The sequence below is a fragment of the Mirounga angustirostris genome, unplaced genomic scaffold (genome assembly GCF_029215605.1).
Source record: "Mirounga angustirostris isolate CCGP_5_RB_7025 unplaced genomic scaffold, mMirAng1.0.hap1 SCAF_7, whole genome shotgun sequence".
Lineage (NCBI taxonomy): Eukaryota > Metazoa > Chordata > Mammalia > Carnivora > Phocidae > Mirounga > Mirounga angustirostris.
In genome coordinates, this window is record NW_026991715.1 from 72723414 (window position 1) to 72749401 (window position 25988).

General features: G+C 36.2%; 1 protein-coding gene across 5 annotated transcripts in view; it reads right to left on the reverse strand.

Moving 5' to 3' along the window:
• Nucleotides 1-25988, reverse strand: part of ARB2A (ARB2 cotranscriptional regulator A) — a 405614-nt gene that overhangs the window by 23909 nt on the left and 355717 nt on the right. Inside the window, exon 10 of one of the 5 annotated variants that reach the window (XM_054512880.2) lies at nt 1413-16079. The exons of the other annotated variants lie outside the window; for them this stretch is intronic. Within the exon in view, the coding sequence (XP_054368855.2) occupies nt 15964-16079 (116 nt within the window). The 3' untranslated portion in view covers nt 1413-15963. Of the gene's footprint in view, nt 1-1412; nt 16080-25988 lie in introns of those variants that run through there. 5 annotated transcript variants of the gene reach the window in all.

The following is a 25988-nucleotide window of genomic DNA, read 5'->3' on the forward strand; positions in this document are numbered from 1 at the left end:
ATAATGAATAGGATGAATAAAAATAAAACCACATGGACACATCATAGTAAGACTACTACAACTCAAAGATAAAAAAACCTTGAAAGTAGCAGGGGTAAAAAAGACATAATACATACAGCAGAATAATGATACAGAGGACTGTTGATTTCTCATCACTAACAATGGAGGTCAGAAGGCAATGAAATGACAACTTAAAAAAATTGAAAAACAAAAAACAAACAAAAACAACAACAAAAAACCCCTCATCAACCCAGAACTCTATTTCCAAACAGGAAAATACCTCTTAATTAAGTGATCAAGCAGAGAAAGACAATTATCATATGGTTTCACTCGTTTGTGGAACATAAGGAATAGCACGGAGGACCACAGGGGAATGGAGGGAAAACTGAAGTGGGAGAAATCAGAGAGGGAGTTGAACCATGAGAGACTATGGACTCCAGGAAACAAACTGAAGGTTTCAGAGGGGAGGGGGGTGGGGGATAGGTTAATGATGGGTATTAAGGAGGGCACACGTGGTGATGAGCACTGGGTGTTATATGCAACTAATGATTCATTGAACGCTACATCAAAAACTAATGATGTACTATACAGTGGCTAACTGAATATAATAAAAAAAAATAAAACCTTTCACAACTATTAAAAAAATTAAAGTGAAATAATGTTAACTATGCTGGAATTAAAATATTAAAAAAGGCAAAATAAAGACATTTTCAGGTAAGTGATCAAAAGGGAGAATTTGTGGTCAGCAGACCTGCACTAGAAGACATACATGCCAGAGGAAATTCTTTAGGCTGGAGGGAAATAATACCAGATAAAACTTCAATCTACAAGATATGCCCAGTAATGGAAATGGTAAACATAAGGGCAAAAATAAATACCATTTTTTCTTCCATTAATTTAGAAGAATACATTAGAATATTTATTTACTTATTTATTTATTTATTTATTTTTATGACAGAATCTTTAATGCAAAAATTATAACAATGTATTTTGTGGTTTTAGGGTACATGGATATAAAATATATGCCAACAGGGGCACGTGACTCTTGATCTCAGGGTCGTGAGTTTGAACCCCGCATTTGGTGTAGAGATTACTTAAATAAATAAAACTTTAAAGTAAAATAAAATATATGACAACAATAATAAAAGGATAGAAGGATAAATGGAAATACAATGTTGTAAGCTCCTTACATTTTATATGAAAATGTACAATATTAAATCTAAGTAGACTATGGTAAGGATGCACAGATCAACCCTTAATCTCTAGAGCAACCATTAAAAAATAACACAAAAATGCATACTAAAATGACTTTTAGAACAATTAAAATACAAAAAAAAAAAGAACAAGAAAACCTGGACAAATGGGGGAGACATAAACAATATATTAATAACTACATGAAATTTAAATGGGCTAGTTACTCCAATTCAAATTCAAATTAAAAAGGCTACAACACAAATGTTGGTGAGGATGTGCAGCAACTCAATTAGAACTCTAATAGGAGTATAACATGGTACAATCACTTCGGTAAAAATATTTGGCAGATTTTAATAAAATGTATATATATCTACATCATGACTTAGCTATTAGCTATTGGTCCAAAAGATAAGAAATAGATAAGAAAACAAACAGATAAGAAAACAAATGTCTACAAAAAGGCATGTAAGAAAATGTTCATAGAAGCTTTATTCATAATAGCCAAAAATCAGACAGAGTCCAGCTGTCCATCAATAGGAAATGGATATAAAAATTGTAATATATTCATAAAATGGATACTACTTAGTAATTAAAAAGAATGACCTAGTGATACATATAACAATTTGGATGAATCTCAGGTAAAAGAAGCCAAACACAAAAAAAGTATATGCTCTAAATGGCATTTATGTAAAGTTTAAGAACAGGTAAAAAAATCTATGGAGATAGATTATAGCTCATTAGTCTACACCAGTCTTTCCTCTTCTTCCACAGTCTGCAATGATTTAAAATTTAGCAAAAGAATATGTCTATATTAATTGGATGGTGTTGGGTAACTCTACCTCAAAAAGATGAACTCATCTACTAAATTGCAGAGAACAGTCTAAAATTACTGCTAATAAGATTACAAAATCACCTTATTTGCTTATAAGATGGTGACATTCTAATCATGTATTCTTGGTGACTCTCCAAGTAAGGAACTTGTCAGATCAACATGGTGTTATGTTCAACATTTACAGGTAATAGACAGTTCTGGTTCTTAACAACTTGTCAATGATAAAGACAGTACTGTAAGAGCACTTTATCACTAAAGGATTTGCAAAGCTTCCAGAGAATGTTAAAAATTATAGTCCCAAAAGGACAGTTCAGTAAAAATTCACCAACCCTTTTTATTAAATAGACTGCTAATATGAGTCATTACATCCCAAGGCAGCAGAACTAATGGGCATATAATAATAATTTAAACTCTGACATTTTAACAAAATATACGACAATGAAGTAACAAAAATAGGCAATGTACCTAATGTTTTCTAAGAATAAAGGAAGAAAATGTAGTATTTTTTATTTGAGTTGATTCAAAAAGTATTTGAAGTTCAAATATAGTCTGGGACCAAAGTAGCCTCACTCAAAAGAATTTTTAAATAACTCTTAAGTAATTGGAGAATCCTAGTCTGATAGGACTAAATGAATTAATGTTCTTCATTTTTCTCCTGGTTTTAGAGGAGGAAATGGAAAGAAGCAGTTTTGACTATCATTGGCCTCTCCTCCAAGTAGAAATGTTTATTACATTGGTTTAAAATTACCAATTTAAACTAATATTTAATAATCAGGATAATTTTCAGTACCAAAAAATACATTCAATCATTTATGTTTTACAGTACAGTTTTTTACATGAAAAAATGACCTGAATTTCTGTCATCTTTTGTTACAATATCAGTTGCTGTCAGAGTTAGGAAAAAATTATTTTGAAGAATCTCTAGGAAGTTGGTTGAACATATTTAGGAATATTATCAGATTGTATATTTCCAATAATTTTACATATATTTTATGGAGAGGATTGTGTTCCATGTCTATTGGCACAATGGCATAATGATTGGCATAATGATTACTGCATTTACTGTTTAGCTTATTCAACATTTAACTTTTCTTAAAGTTTATTCTGTGGACCTCTGGCTTTGTGGGATACTAACAGCTGTTGATTCAAGGTTATGTTCAAAGGAAAGCTCCTTATTGTAGCCTTTCTTGGAGGTATCAGTGTGCTAATGTGCACTGTGACACAAGGAAGGGAGGATTTCTTTTTCTTTTTTGTTATTTTTTTAAAGATTTTATTTTTAAGTAATCTGTACACCCAACCTGGGGCTTGAACTCACATCCCAAGTTCAAGAGTTGCACGCTTCACTGACTGAGCCAGCCAGGCACCCCACAAGGGAGGATTTCAATGTGCACTATCTCCCAAACATATTTGGCCAATGAGTTTTCTTGGGACAGTTTTCTGGACTTCTATTTAACAAAACACACTTTGGAAAATTCTGGTCTAGAGGAAATACAGGTATCAGCGAGAGTTGTAGCAGGTTGGAAAAAAAAAGGAGAGAAAAGAAAGAGCAAATACTATTTTAAGTCACTTGTTTCTCAGTGCTTATTTCCTTAACTGTAAAATGCTATTTACTAGCTGTAACCCTGGGCAAGTTCTGTAATCTTTCTTTCTCTCTTTCATCTGTATGAATGGGACTACCAGCAATAATGCCTACTTCTCGATTTGTGATGAGCACTGAAGATGACATACATAAAGTGCAAGCGTAGTACCTGCCACATGGTCCTGCTTGAAAAATGAGGGTGACTGGTATTGGAATATTTTGGTACAACCTATATGAACTGGGGGCTTTCTTTTATATAGAAAAAAAGACATTCATTCCCATTTTAGCCTGTTCTCCTACTTTCACAATACTAACTTCTAAGTGAAAGATATTGAGAAGACCTGCTCATAAGAAGCCTGCTTACCTTTCTGGAACCCAACATTTAGGTTTGACCAAGAAACCTGCTGACCACCCGGGCATTTTGGCACTATTGTTTCCACAGAAAAAGACATTTTTTTGTATAGCATGTGGTAACTTCTGGTTTATCTTCACATGTACTCTCAGATTCTATACTTCTAATAAACGAATGGGGTTAGTAGGACAGAAACTGTTCTCTCTAAATCATGGACCTGGAAACTAAGGCTTGGAGAGGTTACCATTGTGAACTGCCCAAAGTCACCGAATTGGCAAGTGGCAGTGTCTAGACTCAAACTTAGGTTTTTGGCTTTGGTTGAGTATCTGAATGAATGAGTGATTCAGACAGGGTCCCCTGATTTTGCATTTTAGAATACTTTAGTTGAGTTCAATAAACATTTACTGAGTTGCTCCTATATGCTAAGCACTGTGCTAGGTGTGAATGAGACATTTATTTTTGTTCTTGAAAAGCGTATAATCTAGTGGTACTCAGAAAATTAGAAAACAGAAAAAAAAAAAAAAGAAAACTAATGCTTTGGAATAGTTTTCTATGGTAGTGACCTCCTTGAAATGCTTTTTGGCATTAGTTCCCCAGAGGTCCACCAGAAGAGAGTTTATGGTGACCACAGCAAGGGCCTAGTGTAAGAGCGCAAATCTGAAGATCTCCTCCTGTGGTGAAGCCTGTTGTTTTTTCTGTGTTCATTCAGTCACTAATAATACGCCAGCCAGTAACGGCGAGTGCTGGGGAAGCATTTGCTGTGGTGCCTGTAATTCTTCGCTTGAAATACCTTCCTTTCTTTGTGTCCATCTTTCCTTTCCCAAGAGAGCACAGAAATGTACTTTCTACTTTAGAAATGCCCAGTTGTTGGAACATCTCATGAGAAATGTATTTTTCCTTTCTTTGTTATCATTATATTTCTATTGTATTTTCCTCATTCCTTTTAGCATCCTCATGTTTCCCCAAATTTATTACTTATCTTTACTACCTATTGAACTGCTAATGCCTATTTGTTCACAGAATTACTTGAACATGCTCTTGGCATGAGAACCAAAAGAAAAAAATCTGTCCCTCCTTGATAACTGCAAAACTTTTATCATAGCCACTTTGCTGTTTAGAAACTTTGCTTTTAAAAATCATTGATTAGTTTTCTGACTGAATCTGAGATCCATTTTTCTGTTCTTATCCCTGCAGCCTTCTGTTGTTAAAAAAGACACTGTTGATTACTTCTCACGGATGTGTTAGCCACAGCATCAGAATCACAATCCTACCAATTTCTGACTATTTTTTGTGTCTGCTTCCTCTTGAAAGTATCTACTTGTAGCTGGAGTGTACTGGAAAGCACAGCAGCCTCAGAGACATAACTCCTGGGCACCTAGTTCTAACACTTCCTGGCTTTATGGTTCTGTGCTAATCGCCAGGCTGAGCCTCAGTTCCTTCACATAGAAGATAATATATGAAGCTAATAAGAGTACCTATTTCACATCATTGTTCCTGAGGACTCCATGAGATGAATATGTGAAAGTATTTTATACATCCTAAAGCACCCTCCAAACGGAAATAATAATTTCCACTAATATTAATACTGAATGGAAATACTAATCTGAAAAACTAAGATTCAGATATGAAGTTGTTTTTTTTTTTTAAGATTTTATTTATTTATTTGACAGAGAGAGACACAGCAAGAGAGGGAACACAAGCAGGGGGAGTGGGAGAGGGAGAAGCAGGCTTCCCGCCGAGCAAGGAGCCCGATGCGGAGCTCGATCCCAGGACCCTGAGATCATGACCTGAGCCGAAGGCAGACGCTTAACTGCTGAGCCCCACCCAGGCACCCCCAGATATGAAGGTTTTAAAAAAGTTTGTATTTTAATTCCAGTTAGTTAACATGCAGTGTAATATTAGTTTCAGGCGCATGATATAGTGATTCATCACTTCCATACATCACCCGATGCTCATCACGACAAGTGCTCTCCTTAATCCCCATCACCTGTTTCACCCATCCCCCTACCCACCTCCCCTCTGGTAACCATCAGTTTGTTCTCTGTAATTAAGAGTCTGTTTCTTACTTTGTCTCTCTCATTTCTTTTTTCCTTGCTTGTTTGCTTTATTTTTTATTTTTTTTGAGAGAGAGAGAGAGAGTGAGAGTGAGAGAGCATGAGCTGGGGAGGGGAGAGGCAGAGGGAGAGGGAGAGGGAGAAAAAGAATCCCAAGCAGGCTCCATGTCTGCAGAGCCCGACATGGGACAATCTCAGGACCCTGAGATCATGACCTGAGCCAAAATCAAGAGTCAGATGCTTAACTGACTGAGTCACCCAGGCGCCCTGTTTTGTTTCTTAAATCCCACATGAGTGAAATCATATGGTATTTGTCTTTCTCTGACTGACTTATTTTGCTTAGCATTATACTCTCCAGCTCCATCCATGTCGTGTAAATGGCAAGATTTCATTCCTTTTTATAGCTGAAAAATATTCCATTGTATATATATGCCACATCTTCTTTATCCATTCATCAGTCAATGGACACTTGGGTTGCTTTCATATCCTGATTATTGTAAATAATGCTGCTATAAATATAGGGCTGCATGTATCCCTCTGAAGTAGTGTTCTTGTATTTTTTGGGTAAATACCCAGTAGTGCCATTGCTGGATCATAAGGTAGTTCTATTTCTAACCTTTGAGGAACCTCCGTACCAGATATATTAGATTTTTATGTTCTTTACTCTCTAGATATATTCCAAGAGCTTGTTTTTTAGTTAATATCATTTTCATATAAGTGATTATATGTATATATTATATACATCTATATATGTAGGTATATACATGTATAAAAATATACAGTAGAAACTGACTTGAACCAAATTACAGGACAGATTTACAGTTATAATCTACTGGCAATGGAAAACTTAATGCTTTCTCTTTTATCCATTTAAACATGAACAGGTGGGAAGTTTCATCTTTTACATCCAGTGAGCAATAAGGGAAGGGGCAAGAAATGTGGTTGGACTAGTGTATTTCCACTCACTTCTCCTAGAGAAAATGACTCTGTCGGTGATGTTATATTGCTCTGCGGTACAAAGAAAGCATGCTGTTTTCAAGTAGTTCAATGATGGGCAGTAGTGGTAACAGGACCAAGCAGCCTCAAAGGGGGAAAACGATTAGCTCAAGGAGAGTCACACTGCTCTCTCACTTCCTGCCCAGTCAACTCTTCAACCCACTGTCATCTTAAATGTTTGTCATAACACAACACTTAACTAGCAACTGAAATCATTTATTTGTTTATTTACTAGGTTTTTTTTTTTTTTGGCTTGCTTGTTAATTGTCCATAAGCTCTGACTAAAATGTAATCTCCTTCAGGTCGGGAACTCTGCTGTGTCTGCTGCTGTGTCCCATCACAGTGCCTAGAACAGTGTCTGGCACATACCAGGTGTGTACTAAACATTTGTTGACTGACTGACCGACTGACTGGTAAAGTCTTCTGAAATAGTTGAGAGCTCAGTAAATGCTGAATTGAATTAAAAATGAAATACATTTTTCTGAGATGAGTACTTAACTTCAAATGTTGTCTTCTCCAGAGAAAAGAATATACTATTATGAAAAAAATTTAAGAAAATTCAAAAATTCTTTCAATGTTTTTCAAAAAAATATAGGTGCTAGGTTCCAAATACTAAAATGACAAGATAAAGCAAGTTTTTCTTCTAATCTGCTGATAGGTCTACTATTCTCAGGAACCCAATCCTTTGAGTAAAATGATCATAAAAAATATGATTGTTAAAAGCTTCTGGAAATACAAGAAACGTAATTTTAACTGTGTATTTGGTTAAAAATGGAATTTGCTGCTTCTTTATGGCTTTGATATTAATAGGACTCTCACTAAAAGGAGCTATTTCTATTCCACAGAAATAATTTTAAGGAGTCATGTACTATTCACATTTATTTTGGAAAAATATGGTAAAAAGAAGAAATAAGACACTGTTCATTATTTTCATCTTTAACATATTTTCACATTTAAAAAGATTTTAAAAGAAACAAAACACAAATGCAACAGCCTACACATTTTTCTTTTGTTTCCCCCCCCAAAAGAAAACCCAACACTACCCACAACACTATGGCAGATTTTTTGAAATTTGTTCAGGCATGCAGCTTTAAGCCCTTTAATAATCACTTACATGGTAAAACAAAACAGAAACAAAAACAAAACAAAAACTGATACCATCGTTTAGTCCAAACATTTTCTAAGTGCCTATATGCCAGACATTGATGGGTAGTAGGGATATAAAGGAAAACAAGACACAGGGCCCATCCTTGAGATTATGGTACCAATGCCCCCTTGGAGGGAATCCAAGACATACCTGTCTTATTCCAAGTTGTACTTCATGGTAAATGGCATTAAAATGAAATTTCAATGTTATATGAGAAGTTATATTTGGATGCATAAATTCTGCTTATAATGAAAATGACATTGCATTACAAACCTTCTAATTAAGTTGAGAGACTATTTGTACTATACTGTACCTTCAGCTAAGTCAACTAATATAGAGACCCTTCTGCTAAAAACAACAGTAACATTTTCTATACAACGTGTACTGTTTTCTTTAAAATGATGCTTCTTAATTCTTCATAGATTTTTAGTAAATAAATGGCTATTATCTACATTAGATAAACATGAAGATCCATATAACTTTTTCTCTGTGAAGGGTGAATGGCCATCTTCGATTATAGTAAGTTATAGTAAGTTATGGTAAAAATTAATGCAGTCTTCTATATGAGCCTCATCACTGAATCATGTCTTAATGTTATCTTACAGGCATTTATTTTATTGTATTTTATTTTTTTCTCCATTCTCTCCTCCTGGGCTTTTATTGGTCATCAGTAAAAAAGTTAACAGTATCAGGAAGAGAAATTAAGGAAATAATCCTATTTTTAATCACATCAAAAATACTTAGTAGTAAATTTAACCAAGGAGGTAAAAGAACTATACACTGAAAATAAGACATTGATGAAAGAAATTGAAGACACAAGTAAATGGAAAGATATTCCATGCTCGAGAATTTGAAGAATTAATATTGTTAAACTGTTCACACTTTTCAAACAATCTACAGATTGAATGCAATTCCTATCAAAATTCCCATGGCATTTTTCACAGAACTAGAACAATCCTAAAATTTGTATGGAACCATAAAAGATTCCGAACAGCCACAGCAACCTTGAGAAAGATGAACAAAGCTGGAGGTATCACACTTCCTGATTTCAAACTGTATTACAAACTTAAAGTAGTCAAAACAGTATGGTATTGGCATAGTAACAGATACATAGATCATTAGAATAGAACAGAGAACCCAGAAATAAATCCATGCATATTTAGTTGAAAATTTTCGACAAAGGAACCAAGAATATACAGTGGGGAAAAGACAGTCTCTTCAATAAATGGTGTTGGGGAAACGACAGCTACATGCAAAAGAATGAAATTGGACCCCTATCTTATACCAAACCCAAAAATCAACTTAAAATGGATTAAAGACTTGAACATAAGACCTGAAGCTGTAAAACTTCCGGAAGAAAACATAGGGGGTAAACTCCTTGACATCAGTCTTGGCAAATGATTTTTTGCCTTACCAAAGCAAAGGTATCAAAAGCAAAAATAAAAAAGTGCAACCATATCAAATTGAAAACATGTGCACAGCAAAAAAAACAGAAACAAAAACAAAAAACAAGACCAAGCAGACAAGCCACCAATAAAATGAAAAGGCAACCTACGAAATGAGAGAAAATATTTGCAGATTACATATGTGGATAATTAGGGGTTATGAAAAAGTGCTCAACAGGGAAATGCAAATCAAAACCACAATGAGATAATACATTGCACCTATTAGAATGACTATCATCAAAAAGACAATGGATAAAAGTGTTGGCCAGGATGTGGGAAAAAGGGAACCGTTGTGTATTGTTGGGAGGAATGTAAATTGGTACAGTCACTATGGAAAACTGTATGGAAGGTCCTCAAGAAATTAAAAATAGAACTACAAAGTGATCCAGCAATCCCAATTCTAAGTATCTATCCAAGGGAAATGAAAACAGGATATCGAAGAGATATCTGCACTCCCATGATCACTGCAACACTGTTCACAATAGCCAAGATATGGAAATAACCTAGGTGTCCATCAATGGATGAATAGATAAAGATATATAAATATACACACAGGGGAATATCATTCAGCCATGAGAAAGAAGGAAATCTGGCCATTAGCAACAACATGAACGGACTCTGAGGGCATTACGATAAGTGAAATAAGGCAGACAGAGAAAGACAAATACTGCCTGGTATCACTTATATGTGGAATCTAAAAAAAAAAAAGTCAAACTCCTAGAAATAGAGAGGAAAAACGTGGTTGCCAGGGGCTGGGGTTGGGGGAAATAGGGAGAGGTTGGTAAAAGGATACAAACTTTCAACTATAGGATAAATAAGGTCTGAGGATCTAAAACATGGTAACTATAGTTAATAAGAATGCATTACGTAAATGAAATTTGTTGAAAGTAGAACTTAAATATTCTCACACACAAAAAAAGATAAATATTCAAGGTGATGGGTATGTTAATTAGATGGGAGGAATCCTTTTCAATATGTATATTAGATCATCATGACGTACACTTTAAGTGTCTTAGAATTTTGTCAACTCTACCTCAAAAAAGTGAAAAAAATGAAAATAAAATATTTTAAAAAATCAACAGTATAAGGAATGCTAACTGGACTTCCTATAAATACATTCATGGAAGATATGGCCCATTATGTTAGTTAGTCTTTCTTGGATAAGAATCCCCGTGATTTCATTTCATTTCAATTTCAACCAACAATTTTTTCTAGGAGTTGGAGTCATGGGGATTAACAAGACACATGTGCTCACTGACTTCAGGGAGTTTACAATCTGATCGGGGAAGGAGACACTAAAATAATTCCATAAATAATTGCTCGTTTACAAGTAAATATGTGATGATTTCTTTGTTATTTATTGCAAGGAAACAATCTTTTCAGAAGAGTGTATATGCTTTAGCTTTTCTAGTGAAGAAGATATTGTCGGTTATTATTTCCTTTTCCTTGACTGTAGGAAGCTAGAGATAAATTTTATGCTAAATTAATATAACTATCATACCATAGGGTGGTGGACAATTATCTTTACCTCTAAGTAATTTTTTATATTATAAAATCCTCACTTTAATCATTATATCTTGTATAAGTCTTATTGCCTGTATAAGGCTGACCAAGGAAGTAAAGAGGGACAGGGTTTGGGGAGGGGACTAAACTGTACAGCATAAATAAAAACAACTATGTTTTCTTGAAGTTTTATTTCACAGTTACATTTGAAAACCAGAATTGTTCTATCTATCCACTGTTGTATAAAAACAGTATATAATTATTTTAGTAGTTTCAACTCAAGAGTTGTCTCTAAACCTGTAATGGTACAAAAACTGGGGGCTATTAATCGCTTTTAGCCCCATGACAGAAACAAGGGACTCATTAAAATTTCATGGAAGTACCATAGAACATATTATGTTAAAAAATCAGAATTTCATAATCTTTTGAAGCTCTGCAATACTTTAATGGTACTTCTAATAGTGCCTAACACTTGGAAGGGTTCCACAGTTTGGCTCCTATAAAGTAGTTTTTGACAGCAAATGTGCAGGAACCAGAATCTATACTGAAACTTGAATCTGAGCCACTTAGACATCATGATGTTGCCCAAATGTGAAGTGGTTTCCATTGGCAATACCATAATATCTTCTCACTGAAGCACGAAACTGAGTTTGGGGGATATTTAGCTACCAAAAGAAGCAGACATTATCTAAGCCTTGATCAGACAGAAAAAAATTGAAAATGACTTCCTGGCATTCATTCAGTGGAAAATGAAGACAAGAAGAAGCCAAATAAAGTTAACAGCTCTAAAAAGAGGCTAGAAATTGTGGTGCTCTAGAGTCTTCATCATCACTGCCATGCTCTTTGATGCCAATAAACATTTATTGAGTTCTCACCATGTGCAAAGCACAATGCTAGGGGCTTTAGTTATAATGGTCTTGAAGGTCATGGACTTCTAATTTTTTAATTTAATTCCAGTGTAGTTAACATGTCATGGACTTTATGTTATACCTCCCTGTAAATTCCCTGTGCCTGGCACAGGGTTTTGAGGATAGCAAATATCAGTAAGGATGTATGGATTATGTGAATGTGACTGCAAGGGGGGGCTTGGAGTCTAATTGGGAGTTAGGAGAGAAGTGACTTCCTTGCTAGCAGAGGTTGTTATCTTAACCCCTTTATACTATTTTTATCTAGGACAGTGTCTAGCATATAACAGGTACCTAAAAATAGCCAGTTAATCAATAATGAGCAAATAATTTTGTAAAAAAACATTTATTGAACATTCACTATGCTTTAGATGATTTACTATGTTGAACTCTCACAACAGGAAAGTGCTGTTATCCCCATTTTAGAGATGACATAGCTCAAGTTTATAGGGGTTGGGCAACTTGCTCAGTTTACCCAGACGTTAACTTGTGGAGGCAGGATTTGAACCCAGGCAGTCTGATTGCAGTTCACACTCCTCACTATCATACTGTACATATAAAAAAACCCCCAATATTGTCAGGTAGCCTATGGTAAAGGTCAGCTGAATGGCAGAGATAGTAAGTCCTTTAACTTTAGAATAAGAAGTGATTACTGAGGACTTTTGGGCAATAGGAACAACCTTCTGAAGAAAGTAGAACTTGAGGTGGGTTTTGAAAGAATAAGAGTAATAGTTAAGTCCTGCGGAAGGAAGAAGAGAAGCAGACAAGGGTGGATGGAGATGCTCAGATGCAGAGAAGAGGTAGACTCATTTGGATAGAATGAAAGAGTTCAGGTAGGACAGTAGTAGAAAACCTAATTAGAGATTTAGCAAGAACAAGAGAGCGAAGGACTTAAGAATTTGGATTTCATTCTTTAGGCAGAAGCGGAGCCAACAAAGTTTTTCTCACAGAGAAAGAGGTGTCAAAAGCTGCTTTTTAGGAAGCTATGTAGGATATATAGAGGGTGAGAACTTAGAGCCCAGGAGACCAGGTAGGTGGAGGTGAAGAAGACCTGGACTGAGATAGCTGGCAACGGCAATGGAGAAAAAATTACAGAGGAAAGAGAAAGAAAGAACCAAGAAAACTTGACTGCCTTGATGATGAAGAGAGGGATGAATCAATACCTGTGTGACAAATACTGATATTGTCACTGTCAGAAATGGGGGACATTTAGGAAGAAGAGTTGGTTTTTGGATGATTACTAAACTTCTAATTTAAACCTCTTGATTCCTAGAGACTTAAGGCATTTATTAATCAAATAACTTAAACATTTGGATACTGTTATAAACCAGGAACTGGGCCAGATACAGGTGACAGAATGGTGAGCAGGAAAGATATGGTTCCTCTTTTCACAGACTTAGAGTTTGTGAGAGGAGAGAGGCATTAAGTAATTATAATAATAGTGATGAGTTTTATGATGGTGATGAAATACAGAGTATTATGGGACCATATGGTAGGAGCATACAGGGAGTGTAGCCTGAGACTTCCTTGAGGAGTGACATTTAAGCAATGGATCATGTTAATAGTTTGGTTAACAGTTAATAGTTTGGCTCATAGTCCCCATATCAGGGAGTTAACCTGTGTGCTATATAGCACATGTTATATATATATATATATACATGTATATATATGTATATAGACATATATATACACACACACTCACATATACTAGAGGTGTCAGTGATGGTATCTGCTCACCAACCACCCCTTGTAGTAAAACTAAATTGATTACAGACCTGTTTCAAAGGACAGCAGAAGGGGTGTCTTTTTTTACCATATAACCCTGCACCTTCCATCCACAGCTGACTGAGCCTGGGATGGATACTGATCTAAGTGCAGCCAATCGATAGGACCATCATCTATGATCTGAAGCAAAGAGATGCAAAAAAAAAAAATATAATAATTTCCTTAAGAATTGAATGGAAGAAACCAAGGTATTGGGGGGGGCCTGCAGCTGAAGTAAAGTCAGAACTGGAGAGACCCAAAGGCTATTCATTTGCCAAAGTTCTGAGTGGGCAGAAAGAATAAGCAAGAGGAAAAAGCTGGTCCATATATAGTGACTAGAGGCATGACAGAGAGAAACAGATTCCTCTAGAGAGATACATGTCTCATGAGAGACAAGTGGCAGGAGTAGAAGCTTTGAACAGCAGTATTAATTGTCAATGACTTTCCAATGACAAGACAATGAGTACCTTCACAATAACTCTTATTCTGTTCCTTTCACTTTAGAACAACATTAAAAAGTCCAAATGGCTTAAATTACAATTTCAGTACAGAGTTCAGTTCTTTTTTTTTTTTTTTTTTATTTGAGAGAGAGAGAATGAGAGACAGAGAGCATGAGAGGGAGGAGGGTCAGAGGGAGAAGCAGACTCCCTGCTGAGCAGGGAGCCCGATGCGGGACTCGATCCCGGGACTCCAGGATCACGACCTGAGCCGAAGGCAGTCGCTTAACCAACTGAGCCACCCAGGCGCCCCCAGAGTTCAGTTCTTATATTCTCTGTACGAACCTTCTTCAGGAGACAAACTATAAATTCAATCCAAGGTAGCTGAGTGGATCTCTATTGCTTATAGACAAGAGGGCTTAATTAAACACATTATCCCCTCACGGATAAAAGTAAGCTAAAAAGGAGATACTGTGTTGAGTTCAGCTACCAGGGTAAATAAATTATTATATATAAAAACAAATCTGTTTGCTACCTTTAAATGTCTTTAATTGTCATAATTATAGCATGCCTATCTCAACACAGATGCATACGATATATTCTTAGGAAAATTGTCACAACTGTTCATACTTACACTCAAGTGTTATATTTGTATGCAGTATACCATACACATATACATGAAATGTATTTATACACACCTAACTAAATATCTGTGGTAAGACATCAATTATACAAACGACAAACAAAATTATATGACTTCCTTATAACTCTGTGTGCATGCCAGGAACACCGAGATGATAATGCTCTTGATATAATCACTGTCTCTTTTCGCACAGCCTCATAGTGTATCATGGGGGAGAGATGAGATTCAGCAAGGCTATGCACCATGACGTCATCTTTTGAGTTTTACCCCTATCCTCTTATTCTGTCAGCCACTCTCCTCTATTTTCCTCAACTGTGCTTTCTCCATTCTCTCTCCTGGTTAAAACAAAACTATAAACACTGTCGTCAAACAAGTGATAAGACAATTAGGGTATCTGTGCCAAACAGTTTTTATATGCTAAAAATATGCACTTTTCTATAAAGTTACCATTTGGGACAAGGGTAAGGGAGCTGAACCAGTGGTTCTCCTTCCCCTGAAAGGAAAGCTCTTGGCTTTTCATTTTCAATTAAGCCTAAACTCAGTGAATTACTTCAGCTTAGAAGGAGATGAGAAAGAAAATTCGGAGAGAACAAGAAGTGATTTTTAACTGGTCAAGGGGGAGGGATAAGTAGGCTTAACATACACCCATCTCTCCCCTGTTCCATGCACGGGAGGCTGTGGGACAGACTGAGCCAGGAAAAACTTGTCCAAGAGCATTTATAACAATGGAGCGGGACTGTCCTCCTTCCATAGCTCAGCTGGGCTTTGGTCACGGAAAGTGGAACAGAAAGTGAAAGGAGAAGGAAGGAGAGAGATCACCCGGCTGTTCAGGCCTTGGTGACAAGGAACTAAAGGTAATTTACCTCTGGTTAATTATCTGCGTTCTCAAAACTGTGGGTTGTTTCCCTAATGGAATAGCAGAAGTTGCAATGAAAAATTATACCTTTTTGTCCAAGTACAAGGAATTTGGTTCCAGATATAATTTCTTCAACAGTGAAGATAACTTTTTGAAAAAAATGAAGGCAGTATTTTATAATGCTAACTGCATTATTTAAAACTCATTTAGGGGCGCCTGGGTGGCTCAGCCGTTGAGCGTCTGCCTTTGGCTCAGGTCATGGTCCCGGGGTCCTGGGATCGGGCCCCGCATCGGGATCCCTGCTCCGTGGGAGGCCTGCTTTTCCCTCTTCCACTCCCCCTGCTTGTGTTCCCTCTCTCGCTGTGTCTCTCTCTGTCAAATAAATAAACAAAAAATCTTTTAAAAAAAATAAAAAATAAAACTCATTTAATTTTACTGTAATAGAGGAAAGCTTACCAAAGGGGCTATGAATCAATAATGTTCTGATAAACATCAATTTAGTAAGGTAGGTGTTATAAAATATATTCTCTTGGTTTCTAACATGCTTTAAAAAATCACATGGATCATAACATGACAACATATATACATAATATGAATTACACAAATAAATAAAAGCTGCAGAAACAGATGTTCAGCTCTACCCTTCTGACACATATTATAAGACGTACATAATAAGAGTAGACTGAAGGCATCATATCATTTTGGGATTTATTAATGCATTTCTTAGTGTTTTTTATACACACACAAACGCACACACACAAAGGGATTTACCTTATGAATTCACTTTAGCTGTACATCTAGAGGGTTGACACGTGGTTAAAAAAAAAAAAAGCAGCCCTAAACCTTTGTTTGCCTCCTTTAATAATGAAGATAATAATGAGTGCATGGTAAGCAATTTTATTTTAAAGGAAATCAACTGAGTCACAGAGAACAGATTTTGCAGTTTCTGCAACTATCCAGTTTCTGCATAGTGCCTAGAAGTGGCTAGACGTACCCCAACAGCATTTTACATCTACCTGGATTAATAGGATGTGTTACTAAGATACTATCCATGCTTCCCAACAACCTGGACAACATTCAAGTTTGAAGAAAGGAAAACATGAGGTAGAAGGAAAAGGAGATAGACTGGAGCCAGAAACATAAAGATCTCAGTTCCAACTTCAAGAAAACACAAACCAGTTTTTTTTATTTAGGATGTGAGCTAACAGAACAAACGGGGGACAGGGGTACATGGTGTTCTATTACTATAGACGCGTCTTCCGCGTCAGAGTTTATTTTACACAGAAAACTGCAAATAAATAATGATAAGACATCATAGCGTGTCTGATAATCTGTGACAACAATTCTAACGCTGTCACTGGAGCCACTGGAGAAACCTGCACATACTGAGCCCTGACCCACCGAACCTTTTATCTGCATGTGTACTCTCCACAGGCCAAGCAAATAAAGGCCAAATGATAATTTACACATGAATCAACTTTCTTTGCAGCATGGGCACCAGAGACGTTTCTTTTCTCTGTTACTGAGAGAAAGGCAGCCAGGTCTAAGCTTGTCTCACTAGAAATCATACAAGGGAAACAGAGATTTGCAGGAAGATGGCAGATCGGCAAAGGGAAGCTGTTCTAAAAGTGTGATAAAAATGGCAGCCACAAAGGACTAGATGAATATTTAGTTTGAAAACAGACCTGACAGTAACTATGAGTCTTTATCCTATTCAAAACAGGTAGTGTCACACAAACTGAAATGGAGATACAATCCTGATAGAAGATTACATAAGATACCTGGGTGGATAGCTTTAAAGACTTCCACCTTCGTTTGAATAAATGTACACTCACGGGTCTTTTGCATCTAGATCTTATTCAGAGTACATATAGTTATTTCATGTGAATGACATATAGATGGTATGTTGCCCACTTTGATAATGAGAAATAAATCAGTCAGGATGATTAAAAAGAAGGCTTGTTCATTAAAAACAGGGTACACATTTTATACCATGGAACTTGTAAAGGGAAAAAAAAAAAGTATTTTTCTTCAACCCAGACCCCTTGGTGCTTAGGTCAACTTTTACAAATTCATTAAACTATCAAAGTATTCCTATAGCCTTTCTTACAGGAACATAATAATGAACAAAACTTGTCCTGGCTCATTTAACAGGGGAATGGAGATTTACTATTAAATTTGTGTTAATAGGCCATTCCAAAGATGATTATATGATCTCCTAGCAAATGACAGGTACTAACTAAATCAATACAATTCATTTTTATTCCCTTATTACTACTTCTCCAGCTTTGTGTTTGCCACAATCTACCCGTGCCCAGGAATGCTTTCCTACTCAAAAATGTATATCCCTGATTTTCTTCAAATTTGGTTTACAACTCATGTTCAGGAACCTTTAGCTTAAAGTTCCAGTTTTAGTGTGGTACTTACATGTAGACTATCAGTAAATGCTGCGATGTACATGGACTCTCAACATACAGTGATAGGCCAAAATCTTAAAAATAAATTTTACTCATGAGTTGTAAATACAGGAAATGTGGTATACTTTGTGGTTCATAAAATGAAATTTTGAATTTTTATTCCTGTCGAGTGCAGAAATGGATCTGTAAACTCCATGCCACAATCCATGCTCTAAGACAATGCCAAAATTACTAAGTGTTAGGGGATTAAGTCATATCAGTTCTTGGCGATGAGTTGCATATGTCAAAAATCCTGGCAGTGAGCAGGTCTTTTATATTACTTAATTGTTTCTCTCTACCATTTATGAGTTGTTTTTTTTTAATAGTATGAGGTGTTTTTTTTTAAAAAATCCTTTCAACTGCTTCTCTTACCTCTTTTCTCCTTGAGGTTGAAACCCTCTTTTGACCCACCTCTCTTCTCAATTGCCTATTCATTTCCCTACATTCTGGCTGTCTAGTAGTTTTTAAAGTCAAAATTAGCACTTTCCTTAAAATGAAAGCTCCATTACTACCATTTTTACGTATCCACAACCTCTTATAGTGTCTAAGATAGTGTTAGCCATCAGAATATTTTTGAGAACTCTCAACAAAATAGATTTGGAGGGAATGTTCTCCAACATAACAAAGGTCATATAGGACAAGCCCTCAGCTATTATACTCAATGGTGATATGCTGAAACCTTTTTCTGTAAGATCAGGGACATCTTAAGATGCCCATTCTTGTGACTTTAGTCAACATAGTACTGGAAGCACCAGATTAATTAGTCAAGAAAAAAAGACATAAAAGTCATCCAAACTGCAAAGTAAATATGTTTCAATTTTCAGATGACATGATAGGATACATAGAAAACCCTAAAGACTCCACCAAAACACCACTGAACTAAAAATACTGAATTCAGTAAAGTTGCAGGATACAAAATCAATATACAAAAAATGAGTTGTGTTTCTATACATTAACAACAAACTATCAGGAAGAGAAATTAAAAAAAAATCTCATTTACAATAGCATCAAAAGGAATAAAATATTTAGGAATAAATTTAACCAGGAAGGTGAAAGATCTATATAGTAAAAACTATGAGACACTGATGAAAGAAACTGAAAAAGACATAAATAAAAAAAAAATACTGTGTTCATGAATTAGAAGAATTTCTATTGTAAAAATGTCCACACTATCCAAAGCAATCCATAGATTTAATACAATTCCTATCAAAATTTCAATGGCATTTTCCACAGAAATAGAAAAAACAATCCTAAATGCTATATAGAACCAAAAAGACTGAATAGCCCATGCAAACTTGAAAAAGAACAAAGCTGGAGGCATCACATTTCTTGATTTCAAAGTATATTACAAACCTATCATAATCAAAACAGTATGGTACTGGCACACAAAAGAAGACACATAGATCAGTAGAACAGAATAGAAAGCCCACAAATAAGCTCATGCATATATGTCAACTGATTTTTGACAAAAGAGCCATGAATATACAATGGTGAAGGGACAGTCTCTTCAATAAATGGTGGTGGGAAGACTGGAAACCATTATCTTGAAAAGTTATCTGTACTCCCATATTCATTGCAACATTATTCACAATAGCCAAGGCATAGAGACAACTTAAGTGTTGTTACTTCACAACAAGAAAATGTGGTCATATATATACAATGCAAAAGTATTTAGCTTTAGAAAAGAAGGAAATCATGTCACTTGTGACAACATGGATGAACCTGGAGGGTATTACGTGAAATGAAATACGCCAGTTGGAGAAAGACAAACTGCATGGTATCACTTATATGTGGAGTCTTAAAAAAAAAAGAAAAGTGGTTGAGTTGCCTGGAGCTGGGAGTGGGGATGGGGTAGGAAATAGGGGGAGGGGTTGATAAAAGAGTACTTCATAAAAAACAACAAAAAACCTCTTGAGAGATGCCTACTGTTGAGGACACCTCAGGATATATTTTTGAAAGTCAAGTCACAATTTACCTAGTGATAATCATTCTTATATTAAACTAATGAAAGGGTAAATTCATAAGACAGTTCTTACACACTTCAAGATGAATTTCATGACCACCAGACACAACAGCCTGAAATGTCACTTTTAGTGACCTCAAAGACATAAAGTTTGGGTGGTAAAGGAGGAGCAAAAAAGACTAAATTAGAATGCCCATGATTGTATACTTAAATTTATGAAATCTTTGATGAATAACGTCGGTTACTAAATTTCTCTTTATATTGCTTTCTCACAAGTAGATTTACTTTTGCTTTTTTTTGTTTTTGGTTAAGAAAAATTTACTCTAATTTGAAAAGTGATATAAAAACATTGTGTTGACTTGTTATTTTATTTGTAAGGCATAAAGGACTATGAACTGCAAATGCAAAACAGGTGCCTCTCCCCATATGTAAGGATAACAAAAGAACAGGGATAGATTTTGGCTGACAGAAACTTTTTTTTTCTGGGTTTAGAATTTATTTTTTTTAATTAACATATAATGTATTATTTGTTTCAGGGGTACAGATCTGTAATTTATCAGTCTTATATAATACCTACTGCTCATTACAACACATACCCTCCCCAATGTCCATCACCCAGTTACCCCATCCCCCCACCCCACCCCCCTCAAGCAACCCTCAGTTTGCTGCAGAAACTTTTAAAAAGCAACATGGGGGAAGAAAGCAGGAGCTTCCCAAAGTACAAAACAAAGCCAGACAGAAAAGAAAGTGTAAATTTGAATCAATTTAATTCAATGCATTTAAGGTGCTATTTAAGTTTGTGTTTTTTTGTTGTTTGTTTGTTTGAGTTTTAGAAACAGGGGTTGGCATGTGTATATAAACCTAGAGATATTCCCCAACTTCATTTCATTATGTATTTTGTTCTTCAGCATCATTACATTTGGTAAGACCACCTTCTTATCAAAGTCTTCCCTCTTTGTCTTATCATTCATCCTGTTCCCTCCTTATTGATCATCAGATGATGAAAGAGACAATGGTTAGCTTTACTAGCGTCAATATATAATGCAGACATCGCATCCACTTAATCTACCAGGTCTGTCGATCTGCCATGGGGGAAACTGGACTGGTCTATAATTTGATGTTCACACAAGCAAGCTGATAATTGCAGAGAAATTTGTGATCCTCAAATGTTTCAGTAATGATTTTGAATAATACTGGTACTTTCTGAAGTATCTAAATTAACTTGATGGGACTATAACTCTAAAAGTCATCCTAATTTGCATCTTTGAAGTAAAGCACCAAATCTGTCCTTTCTCAATTCTGGTTTTATTACTGCTATGGTATCAACATAAAAAATGAAACTAAGAACCACTCTGCCACAGCAAATAACCTTGCTCCTTAGAGTTGTGAATACATGAACAATATACCCAGTACACACAAAAAGTTACCTTTTAGAGAGGTGATAAAACTCAAGAATTGAAGGATATGATTTCCACACAATTACACCATAACACTAAAATGGTAAAACTATGGTCATGGAAGTGGGAAGAACTAGTAAGAATCTGGGAACATCTATCTCTTCTTTATACCTGACTGCCAAAAGGTATGAGAAGCTCTCTTTTCCAAGTCTGAATGGGGCTGACTAGGAAAAAAAACTCCTGTTTTTGCAAAGGTTACTTAGTGACTGGGAAGAGAAGGTATAAAACAGAGTTTCTACATTTATAAGGCAACATTAAGCTGTGAATTCTTAATAAAATGTTATTAAAATTCTCTAACAGAGAAATCAAAGGAAAAAGAACTTGCTTTCAAATTATGCGTTCATCGTTGGGGCTACTGAAAACCTGCCCATCACAGCAGCAAACAGTCGATCTGCATCCTTTGCGTGAAATCTGCATTGGTTAGAAGTGGCGAAGTTGGAGGGTGTACACAGCCTACAGTAGTCAATGATGAGTTTTATAGATCCTAATATTCTAGTCAAATAACTTCTAGTTTATGTTACAAGTCTCATGTGCTGGTGAAAGGAAAATTTTAAAGTCATGCATTTGCTGTTTTTCTTTCTTGCCATGAAACCTCTCTCTGATCTCTAGAATGTTTCCTTAAATAAGTGTTTAAAGATAAAAACAGAGCACGGTTCAATGTCAAAATTTTACTTGCAATTTTCCTTCCCAAACCTATTCTTCTCCTAGCACTTCCTCCTCTCAGTAAATGACACTGCCCAGATGTTCAAGCCCAAAATCTAGGAATCATCCTTCATCTTCCAATCCCCTCACTTCCCGTGTCTGAAGGACTAAGGCATGTTGGGCTCTTCTTCCTATCTCTACTGCTACCATCATTCAAGCCACCATAATCTTCTGCCTAGGCTATACCGGAACAGCTTCCAAAGTAAGCAGCTGCTTACAGTCCTGCTACCCTACCAATCCATTTTCTCTCTATGAATTAGATCCAACACTCTCCAACTCGAGAACCTCCAATGGCATCCTGCTGTACTTAGAATAAAAACGAAATTCAGACTCTAAGTCTACAGATTCCTGAATAAATCTGGCCCTTGCCTTTGTCCCCTCCTTGCTCTATGTGCTGCAGCAACATGTGCCTTCTTTCTGTCCCTTTCTGTTTCCTTGGTCTGTGTAGAGTAAATCTGTGGATCTTCATGGCTGATGTAAATCCAGCAGCCTTTATGAGGGTCCAGGAAAAATACTTAGCATAATTCAGGGCCACACACCGTATGTGTTAGTTGCACTTAGAAATGCTCTTAATGTCATTAAGTATAGGAAAAACCCTAGATTATTTTAAATCCCACAAAATGAATATCCACATAGGAACAATTTAAAGTACCATTTCATTATTTATTTGTTGTATTTAGTTATGTATAATGAGTGATGTAAGATTATAAACATAATATGTCTTACATATATTTCTAAATGTGTAAAAATTATGAGTTTCGGAAGGGACAGACTTTCTCAAGGACAATAGGCTTCCGTTTATATATAAGAATCAAACTGTGAAGATGTCAATGCTGCCTAGAGCAATCTACACATTCAATGCAATCCCCATCAAAATACCATCCACTTTTTTCAAAGAAATGGAACAAATCATCCTAAAATTTGTATGGAACCAGAAAAGACCCCGCATAGCCAGAGGAATGTTGAAAAAGAAAAGCAAAGCCGGCGGCATCACAATTCCAGACTTCCAGCTCTATTACAAAGCTGTCATCATCAAGACAGCATGGTACTGGCACAAAAACAGACACATAGATCAATGGAACAGAACAGAGAGCCCAGAAATGGACCCTCAACTCTATGGTCAACTCATCTTTGACAAAGCAGGAAAGAATGTCCAATGGAACAAAGACAGTCTCTTCAACAAATGGTGTTGGGAAAATTGGATAGCCACATGCAGAAGAATGAAACTGGACCATTTCCTTACACCACACACAAAAATAGACTCCAAATGGTTGAAAGACCTCAATGTGAGACAGGAGTCCATCAAAATCCTAAAGGAGAACACAGGCAGCAACCTCTTTGACCTCAGCCGAAGCAACTTCTTCCTAGAAACATCGCCAAAGGCAAGGGAAGCAAGGGCAAAAATGAACTATTGGGACTTCATCAAGATAAAAAGCTTTTGCAAAGCAAAGGAAACAGTCAACAAAACCAAAAGACAACCGACAGAATGGGAGAAGATATTTGCAAATGACATATCAGATAAAGGGCTAGTATCCAAAATCTATAAAGAATTCATCAAACTCAACACCCAAAGAACAAAGAATCCAATCAAGAAATGGGCAGAAGACATGAACAGACATTTTTCCAAAGAAGACATCCAAATGGCCAACAGACACATGAAAAAGTGCTCAATATCGCTCGGCATCAGGGAAATCCAAATCAAAACCTCAATGAGATACCACCTCACACCAGTCAGAATGGCTAAAATTAACAAGTCAGGAAACAACAGATACTGGCGGGGATGCGGAGAAAGGGGAACCCTCCTACACTGTTGGTGGGAATGCAAGCTGGTGCAGCCACTCTGGACAACTGTATGGAGGTTCCTCAAAAAGTTGAAAATAGAGCTACCATATGATCCAGCAATTGCACTACTGGGTATTTACCCCAAAGATACAAAAGTAGGGATCTGAAGGGCTACGTGCACCCCGATGTTTATAGCAGCAATGTCCTCAATAGCCAAACTGTGGAAAGAGCCAAGATGTCCATTGACAGATGAATGGATAAAGAAGATGTGGTATATATACACAATGGAATATTATGCAGCCATCAAAAGGAATGAGATCTTGCCATTTGCAACGACGTGGATGGAACTGGAGGGTATTATGCTGCGTGAAATAAGTCAAACAGAGAAAGACATGTATCATATGATCTCACTGATATGAGGAATTCTTAATTGCAGGAAACAAACTGAGGGTTGCTGGAGTGGGGGGTGGTGTGGGAGGTATGGGGTGACTGGGTGATAGACACTGGGGAGGGTATGTGCTCTGGTAAGCGCTGTGAATTGTGCAAGACTGTTGAATCTCAGATCTGTACCTCTGAAACAAATAATACAATATATGTTAAAAAAAAAAAAGAAGAAGATTGCAGGAGGGGAAGAATGGAGGGGGGGAAATCGGAGGGGGAGACGAACCATGAGAGACGATGGACTCTGAAAAACAAACTGAGGGTTCTAGAGGGGAGGGGGGTGGGAGGATGGGTTAGCCTGGTGATGGGTATTAAAGAGGGCACGTTCTGCATGGAGCAGTGGGTGTTATGCACAAACAATGAATCATGGAACACTTCATCTAAAACTAATGATGTAATGTATGGGGATTAACATAAGAATAAAAAAAATAGAACCTTAAAAAAAAAAAAGAATCAAACTGTGATTGTACACTTCATAATGCTGAAAAGTTCCACATTACTTTCATTTACTGTCGTAGTATTTAAAATAATTGTACTAATGTTTTTTCTTACTTGGGGTTTTATAAAAATGCTTTATAAGAGGAAAGTGATTTTCTTTTGGCTCCTCATAGGAGCATCCTGAATGCCACTGTTTGAAGACTTTCACTGTGATACACAAAATGCTGACACTGATTATACATTTGAAAATGATGAATTGTTTTACTTGTTAGTATGGGAAGCATTATAAACCCTTAAAAACAAGACATTTTGCACAGATTTTATATGACAGGACACTGGTAATTTTAAATCCTCCAGAATGTCGAAGAAGCCTAATTAGTCTAAGAAAATAAATATGGATTGTCATCATTACTGTAATGTCAATTGTTACTGGGTAATAATTGTCACTAATGATTTTACTATTAGTTTTGTAGTCAACTAAGAAGTATAGAACATAAAGAATCATAATAGAGAAATAGAAACCCTAGCATTAATTTTTTTGTTAAGTAAAGAAGACAAAAATTGAAATGTAAAAAATAATTTTGAATGATAAAGTAAACTAAAGTAGAATTACAATGTTGAGAATCTGTTCTGAATGGCAAATAATATGAGCTCATCTCCTTAAAAGGACTCATCTCCTTAAAAATCTTTATGTGTGGGGCGCCTGGGTGGCTCAGTCGTTGGGAGTCTGCCTTCGGCTCAGGTCATGATCCCAGGGTCCTGGGATCGAGCCCCGCGTCGGGCTCCCTACTCAATGGGAGGCTTACTTCTCCCTCTCCCACTCCCCCTGCTTGTGTTCCCTTTCTTGCTGTGTCTCTCTCTATCAAATAAATAAAATATTAAAAAAAAATCTTTATGTGTAATTGAAGCCATCCCCAAATTTGATTAATAAAAAGTAGGATTTACAACTCTAATCAGAAACTGAAAATACAATCAGACTTTGTATAGTATTGAAAAATAAAGCAAAATTTAGTTTACAGAAACAATTTTTGGAAATGTAGCA